Below are 8905 nucleotides of genomic sequence, written 5' to 3' on the forward strand. Positions count from 1 at the left end.
TCAGAATATACTTCTCCCATTCCCCCCTGCGTGGTTTGCTTTTGATTAATTTTCACTACTCAAAAAGAATTTTAATAACTTCATTCTGTTGATGCCATACCTCCATTTGTGGGAGTCCTGAGGTGGTTTTACAGGCTGAGAGATAATTTCCAAGGGGGTGGAGATTAGGTGTGACTGATTAAAATTGGCCTAAAACCGCAAGCGCTAAACTCTTTAGTGGCATCCGTACACCAAGAGCTGCTAGCTATTGCTTCAGTGACAGGAGGTATGTACCACCAAAGCTGTCCTTAAAAACTAAAGGGTCTCTGAACTATTTACAAAATCTGGTTATAAAGGTGCAGATCAAAGAACAGTGTGAACAGCTGCTTAGAAAGGATGTGGTCACTGGATTTAATTACATAGAATCATAGAAAAATAGGGCTGGAAGGGCTTTGAAAGGTCATTTGTCCAATACCATGCCTAAAGCAGGATCATCCTTATCCAAATCATCCCATACAAAGCCATCGTCTAACCTCTTAGCAAAACTACACAGTTAACCCTGACCCAACACAAGACATAACACCCTAATGTGCTACAAGTAAAGCAAGGGGAACACAGCAGCCAATGTCCTGCTGCTGCAAAGATTGTTAAAATATGCTCAAGAGATCACAGGTACAGGTTCCCTGCTACAGGGGAAGGTGAAAACTCCACAGTTCATATAAATCTGACCATGGGGTAAAACTCCTCTTCTGAACCCAAATATGGTGATTGGTCTGAGCCTGAGCGGAGAGGCAAGACCTTCTAGCCAGGAACCTCCAGACTTAAGTCCCAGCAGGAGCATGGTGGAATCTGCTTTATTGCACCCTCTTTTCAGATGTATACTGTAAAACCTGGCTTGTCCAATGCCTCCTGGACTCAGCCACATGCATTTAGTGAAAAGCTCCACATGAACCTGCACTGTAGGTATCTGATGATCCTTCTGGGGCTGGCCAGGAAAGATCTACAAGACCGCACTGAGCTTAGCCCAGAGGTGGACAGCAATAGAGTTTCACCCCTGAGAAGGGACAGAAGAAATTTTACAATATGTACATTCTTAATAGGGAACTTCACAATAGAGATTCACTTTCCTTCCTTGTCTTTTAGTGCATAAGCCCACATTTGCATCATTAGAACTCAAGATGCCACCAATGACCAACTGAGCAGAAGTCAGGAAAGGAAAGGGGTTTTTCAGCATCTATCGTCTTCAAAATGAAGAGAACTGTTTGTTTTCAACCTGATGGAGAGTGCTGGCGGGGGGGGGGGAGAGGAAGAATCACATTCCAACTTTTGAATGCAGATTTTAGAAAAAGAAACAAATTAGGAATATCCCCTGATGCCAATCACATTTTTTTTAAATGAAGCAAACATTTATCATTCATTTTTTCTTAGCAAAAACATCTGAAAAAGGCAATACTGGTGCATTCCTTGCATTCATGAGTGAGACAGTAAGTAAGCTCCCCTGGGCTCACAAGAGCTTCTGCAAATCATTAGATGTAACTTCACAATGGCCCAGCTATATTAGAAGATCTATCTTATAATACACGGGCCCGGCATGGACACCTCATCCTGGTTATTTACTCAATTATAGACCCCAAAAAGATGCATATAAGGAGGCACTTGAGTCAATTTGGCAACCCTACACCATATGGGTTTATTCAACAGAGCAACCTGGTCAGGCTGGGACAAGACATTAAAAGCTAAGTGACAGAGTGTTGCCAGAGGTGAGAATTGCCAGCCTTTTCTGCCAGACATGTGAAGCCACCCCAAACTGCTTCCAGTCTAAACAGCACCAAGCTTCAGAAGGGATTCCCTGGGTTAGGTTAATTACCAGAAAACTAGTAAGACTGAAGCCTGGTTCTCTCTTTCTTTCATACACTCAGATTAGAACCCAGAAAATAAATTCTTTTTGCATTTGGCTTCCATTCCCTACCCCCATCCTCTGTACCAGTAATTCCTACCCTATTCATGATATTTCAGTCTTTTGTGATTGGAACCTTGGCCTCCTCACCTTTCTACTCTAACATTATATCATTATTAATATTTGTATTGCAATGACCTCGAGAGCCCCACACTGAGATCAGGGTGCCATAGTGCTAAAGTCTGCACAAACACATGGTGAGGGAGAGCCAGCACAAAGAAGAACTTTCAGTGCAAATAATGAAAATAAAATAGAGGCACATGGAGGTTGTGGGAACTGTAGGTCACTGACAGAGCAAGGAAATAGTGTAGGTCTCCTATTCTCTAGCATATGTGCTCTGAGCATTAAACAATTTTTCAGCTTTCATCCTCTGTACCAGGTCCCACCTGGATGAAAACCAGGAACTATTGCTGCTGACCAGTGACTTTTTCCCATTCAGCTGTGGATGCTATAAACCTTTGTGGAGCTAGGTCTTTACATATAATCAAGTTTGGTGCAGCCCATGATGCTCTGAAGCTTAGAGCAAGCACAACTAAATGGGAGCAATAGACAATCACAAAATAAGCAAGGTTTTTGGTTCCAATATGCATTAACACCCTAATTTATGAAGGTAAAACCCAATGGGAATTTCAGACATGTAAGGAGTACAGGGCTTGCTGTGATCACAATTACAGCTGATCACTCAGAATGTAAACCACCTGCCTACCTAGCCAGAGCATCTGAGACTACCAGAGTTGTCCCTCTAAACTTACAACAAGAGATCTCTGTGCTAACAGTGTGGCAATGATTAGTATATGCTGATTTATTAACAGCTTTCAAAGCAGATAATTTAGCCCATACTTTTTATATTTATGACAGAAATCACTTAAAATTTTTTTACAGAAGCTGCAGAGTAGAGCTTTGTGGCATCAACACCTAGACAGAGTAGTGATGGATACCCTTTGAATGAAATCATATTCAACTAGAGTACAAAGTCATTGAAAGCCTTTAAGCAATACAGCACTATCAACTTTTAAGGTGAAACTTAGCAAACTTTAAATAAGTTTCTAAGGTGGAAAGTGAATACGTTCTGAATATGTGCCATTAAAAAAGTCTGTTCATGGAACTGACACTTCCTAAAGTCCAGTCCTGTGGAAAAAGGACTTCTACAATATGATAATACACACACGCACTGGGCCCATCCTCATGTGATGCTATAGTGACATAGCAACGCGCTATGGCAACATGGCGTCGGCAGTCACAAACTGTGACGCCGCTGCGATGTCACCGTAGCAATGCACTCCCTCGTTATAATACATTGCTATGGCAACGTAGCAACTAAAAAGAACCATATGTGGTACACATGGCACAGTATGGGCTGTTACTGCACCATCACTCAGTGCTTCCTTTTGGAAGTGTTGAATGACAGCACAGTAACAAAGGCACCGTAGGGACATGTGTAGATATGCCCTTGGTGCATCAATCCAAAAGATGCACTACATTTAGTATTGTTGAAAATGCATCCCGTCTTACCTGGAATCTTGTCCTCTCTGCAGCATAGACCTGGTAATGAAGCATGGCCTGCAGGACTTTCTTGTGGCCATCTGGTACCAGGCAGACTGCTCCTAGGATCTCCAACACAGCAATCTTGGTTTTGATGTTCTCAGTCCGTAAGCTCTGGGAAATTATGTTAATGCTTTCTGGATGAGCTAGGACATGCGCCCGTCCCTGGGAGTTGTTCATCAATGCCTTGATACACCCTATAACAGATGTATGTATGCGGCTCTCTGAGGTCTCATAGTCCATGCTCTTCAGAAAGTTCAACAAACAGCTCAGGCCATCCAGCTCAATGAACCTGGTCACAAATCTGAAAAGGAAGAGAAGAAAATAGACTGAAGGCAAATTATACAGCAGACATCAAGTAAATGGAGCACAGAACTGTAAGAACAGACGGGTTTCTTGCCTAAAGAACTCTGGACAATCCCTGGGTTTTTTTTACACAGAATTGCATTCTGCCTGTTTATAATCCCATTATTTCTCCAGGCCTATGTACTTGGGTAATGCAGCTGTATGCCAACAAACAGCTATCTTGTTCCATTGCAATATTTGGTTCATTTTCAGTGGTTGGTGAAAAGATTCTTATATGTTAACATAAAACCTTTTTAATTGATAGACAGACACTTACATATATCCATGATTATACTGGACCTTAGTATGGATTCAAATTAATCTGAAGACTATTGTCAGCTTTAGGTCCCAGCAACTCATGATTCTGTACCCAGGATTCCTACACAAATGCACCCAGCTCCACTTTACAGCTATGTCAGATGAACTCCAGAAGGATGGTGATGCACACAGGAGGGCGGTATGCTGCTCTGGTACTAACATCACTCTTGTACCAATCCATACATTACATAAACTAGGGGTGGAGCAGACTCGTTGGTAGCCTATACCTATGTGGTATCTAAGTATAAGAATGCAAACAGATGCTTATAAGAATAGTGAAGTTGCAGAAGGGGTGGAAAGGACTAAAGCTAGGTTGGAACTCATTTTAGAGTAACTTTTCAAATCACTGGAGCTCTGAGTGAAATTTTCATAATGAGAATATATACAATTTGACTTATTTCAGGTAAAGATTATACTCCAATCTGTGGCTGGAAACCATAAAGGAAAAAAAAATCCACAGAGGCTCTATGGTTGTATTTAAAACCAAGAAAAAGCTTTAGTGGGCCAATTCATCCATTAAATCAATTCACTGAAGTCAAATAAGTCTGTTAAAGTCAGTGTAGTTAAACTAAAAATGAATTCAGTCCATTGGTTATAGCTACTTTTCATTTTGAGTTTCCAGCAGATTTAAGATTCTCAAGTCCTATGCAAAGCAAGATAACCATGACCTCATCCAGTTCTCTAAACCATTTATGTACTCCCCTACCACTCTGAAGTCTATCTGATATTACTTTAGTGATAATGGAGCCAATAGAGTTGGGTGCATGTGTGTGTCTATGCCTGTGAGAGCCTCACTCCTAGATATGAAGCACCAAGAGTTGTATAGACCTAAACCTGCCAGCGGTTTTTAGGCTAGCTTGAATACATAGCTGCCATACTATAGTCACACGTGCACTACGAACACAACGAAGTAAGGGTGAAAACCCAAGTGAATACAAAAATCGACAAACTGTTTGACCCTGTGATATACTGAAAGCACAAAAGTCTTCACACCTTTAATCCTAAGATTTCACCTAGCACTGAGTAAGGTGGTCTCTCTTACTATATATACTAAACATTTCTAGTGTGCTATCCTCTCATAAACTTCTTGACTCTCTTCATTGATATTACTGCTACAGTACATTTTCCCCCTGTATCTGTACAACCCATGTTAGGTTTAATATCTCTTCTTGGATTACAAATGAGAGGAGTAACAGTTAAGTAAAATGGACAGTGATAGGTGCACTGCCTGCTAAATCAATATCCCGCCTAATGCAAAAAAAAGTCCAGAGTCAGCCCAGATTCAGTGCAACAGCTGGCTTTACTGGATCTAGAACAACACCCTGCGTTGTACTTAATTATATGTTGCTGCCAGAGGTGAAAATTGCCAGCATTTTCTGCCAGACATGTGAAGCCACCCCAAACTGCCTATCAAGAACTAGGAGTACCAACCCAAGAAGCTCTCAATGTCTCTTCTCTACATATGAGAACACACTTAAGTTTTATTTACATATCTATTTCACAGTATCTATTGGTTACAGATATTCCAGTTCTGCTGCTGATATGTCATACGATCAATCATATGAGGAATTGCAGGGCCTACCTGAAAGATGAGCCAAATAAACTGTGGATGGCCAAAATTCAGGCTTAACTGGGCTAACATTTTCAACAAGAGCACAGACAAAACCCAGTATCCAATATTTCCAGTGGAGCTTTGTTTTGACATCTAGGCTTTGTTTAAACCTGAACTTCAAAGCAAATATCAGGATGGAAGGGAGGGGTAAACGCACATACATCAAAAAATGAACACAACAGAGTTTTCGCAAGCCCAGCTCAGCAGGACTGGCCAATTTTACACATGCCTGATTATACTAGCCTCTTGTTTGGGGTGAACCATTCTAACACTCTACCCTACAAGTCAAAGAAGCAAATGTTCCTCCCCTTTGGGACTAGAGAGAGAGAGAGAGAGAGAGAGAGATCACATTTAGTGCACTGGCAATTTAGTAAAACAGAAACACAGGACTGGAAGAGGACTCCCAAGGCATTGAGTCCACCCCTTTGCATTTTGGGGCAACTGTTTACTAAAAAATCATCTACTCCAAAACCTCATATAAGATAGCTACAAGAACACCTTGCAGCAGATGTAAAAAAACAAGTTGAGGAGGGCACTGCCATTGCCCTGCCATTGCAATGACATGAAAGTAATCGATTAGTGTATGACCAGGATTCTAAGAAGAGGAACCACAGAGAAAAGCAAAAACACTGCCAGTCCATGGGAATCTGACCAAGGGAAAATTTGTTCCTGACTGCAAATATATAACATGCTTTGCAATTTTAACTGGCTATAAGGAAACTTAAAAGCAGCTCAGTTTCTGCGACCAATTGGTGGTTAGCGTGTCTGCTGAAACTGTAATTAATGAAGTCCTGGTCAGCTCTGGGGTTTTATGCCTGCTGGGGAAACATGATCATAGGGAAAGACTATTAGCCAACTTAATTAGCCCAGGCTATCAAACATCAACAGGATGTCAATGGTTTTAAGATGCTTCTCCAGCTATAACCTGGAAGAGCCTAAAATCTACTCCAGCACAACTCTGAATGGGCTGGCACTAGTCTCTTTACATACCATGAACTCTTGAGTCCTGTCACACGTTCTCTGAATACAGGTATGCACAGTGATTTTCTACAGACTCCTTAGTGAAAACAAGGCCTTCCTTGACTAAGGCAACAACCAGTGTCAAAAACTTTGTCATTTGCACAGCTGCAGGCTTAAGCAATGGGTTAAAAACTGGTGCTGTCTTGTAGTGCAAAAAAACAAGCCTTAAAGACAGGAGCACTCCCTCCTGTTACTAGTCATTTTGACCTCCACAGTGCTGAAGACCAGGTGAAATGGCATTTGAGAAAGACATGTCACGTTCTCCTGGGTTAGTACAATACTCAAATAAATCTTTTCCAGATCAACATTGTTAGGACTCCTTGGGTGAGGTCACTCCAACAGGAGGGCAGGTACAGGAAAAAGCTGTGTGTCATAGGCCTTGATTAATAACCCAATTTTAAATAATGTTGGGATTTTCCTGTACCCTGTCTGGTTCAAGAAAGCAAAATGTTAAACTCTGTTACTCAATAGGAAGCACATCTGAGTACCTCCCCATCGCAGCTGACATTAGAAGTAGAAATAAAGTAAAGATTCATCTTCCTTTTCTAAAACAGTCAGTTGCCTGTCCTCAGAAAAAGTTAAAAATCTTATGTAAGAAAGATAAATAGAAAAACTGGGAAGTCCTGCTCTTCAGCTATCATTCTCCCTGCCTATTGTCTGGCACTCCTGTATGCATATGAGAGGGGTGGGGGGGTAGAAGATTCAACTCAGTTGAGTTCCACTCTTAGCACCATGTTCACTTGACTCTTTTCTGTATCTTGGGTATGTGTATGTAGCACAAAACAGAGTTGTTCAGAGATAGGTAAACTATTTCTTAGTTTGGATACTGAGAGTAACACAGTTGCATTAGCATGGTGCTGTGCCTGGGCTGAGAAGCAGGGTGTACTAGCGTAGGCAGATGCAATTATACTACTTCTAGGACCCAAACACCTGGGTACAACATTTCTTGGACCATGTATGTAGATCTGCTGTACGTTTGTATAGACCTGTGGGCACACATACACAATTATGCATGTCAAAGATGGGGAATGCAGGGATGACTACCAGTTTATCTGTGTCATTTATGCCCGTATCAGAACATCATCCCATATGCTCTGTATGTTACACATTAAGGCCTTGCTCTGTTCTAGGATTTAAAGGTGTGAAGTCAGCACATGTTTGCCAAAATGATCTAACACATTTTAAAGTCTAGCATAAACAAGCCAGCATTTACTTTAATAGGTGCCAAATAGGTCAAATTAAAAGCCTAAGTTGGTCCTTGGCTTTAACTCAACCAATTTAGCAGGGTGCTTTTTGGCTGCAGAGTTTCAGAGCATGGTAGTTAGAATGTGTTGGCTAACAAGTCCTAACAGCACCCCTTTTATCCCAAAACAGATCAGGCTGAGCAGAGCACTGATTTTTTTTCCCCATTGCTGTGTCTTATGTGCTCTTTTCTTCTTGTACATATCCTGCTACAGCCTCTCTGTGAGATATGACAGCTTGGGAAAGGCGGAAAGAACATACGCTGGGGGTGTGGGGAGGGCAGGATGTTCCCACCCTGCTGACAGTCAAGCCAACATTTCCCAGGCTAACTGCAGCACTGGCCTTTGGATCAGGAGACGTGCACAGCCTTGACATGCATTGGACTCCTGCCCTACCTAAAAATCTTAGCTGAATGAGCTGCACTTGCTGGATACATTAGTGATCAGCTACAACACACAGGAGTGTAACCTGGCTAAGCCCAGCCAAAATAAAGCAAGCTCAGCCTCCTTTCATTTTAAATCTAGTAAAACAGAGATGGAGAAGGGCAGAAGGGTGAAGATATTTATTGCTTATGGTGGAACCAGTTCAGACCTCTTTCTCTCCTTGGCTTTCAAACTCGATCCAAAAACCTTGGCAGGTTCCAAAAAGTTGCCTTTATTTCTACAGACGCTTTTTTTTTAATTTATTTATTTTACTGTCACAGTGATGCTGCACTTCCATATTTGAGGGCTGCAATATCAGATGAAAAGCTGCTTGTTCACTGCTTCTGGTCCAAGAATTTGTAATTACAACTGTTTACAGTAACCACCTTGTAACAGGGTGGTCTGGCCCTTTAAGGGAGGCAGACAGCCCTGGGGTAGGAGCCCAGCTGCGGGTGATTAGCTAGCAGT

The 8905-nt window shown here is 41.7% G+C and overlaps 1 protein-coding gene across 3 annotated transcripts in view; it reads right to left on the reverse strand.

The window, feature by feature from the left end:
* DAAM2 (dishevelled associated activator of morphogenesis 2) overlaps window positions 1-8905 on the reverse strand; it is a 369263-nt gene that overhangs the window by 98102 nt on the left and 262256 nt on the right. For all 3 annotated transcript variants that reach the window (XM_019527242.1, XM_019527244.1, XM_019527243.1), the window contains one exon: window positions 3449-3782. In XM_019527242.1, the coding sequence (XP_019382787.1) occupies window positions 3449-3782 (334 nt within the window). The remainder of the gene's footprint in view (window positions 1-3448; window positions 3783-8905) is intronic.

Source organism: Gavialis gangeticus, unplaced genomic scaffold (assembly GCF_001723915.1).
Source record: "Gavialis gangeticus isolate Ggan-Ray unplaced genomic scaffold, GavGan_comp1, whole genome shotgun sequence".
NCBI lineage: Eukaryota > Metazoa > Chordata > Crocodylia > Gavialidae > Gavialis > Gavialis gangeticus.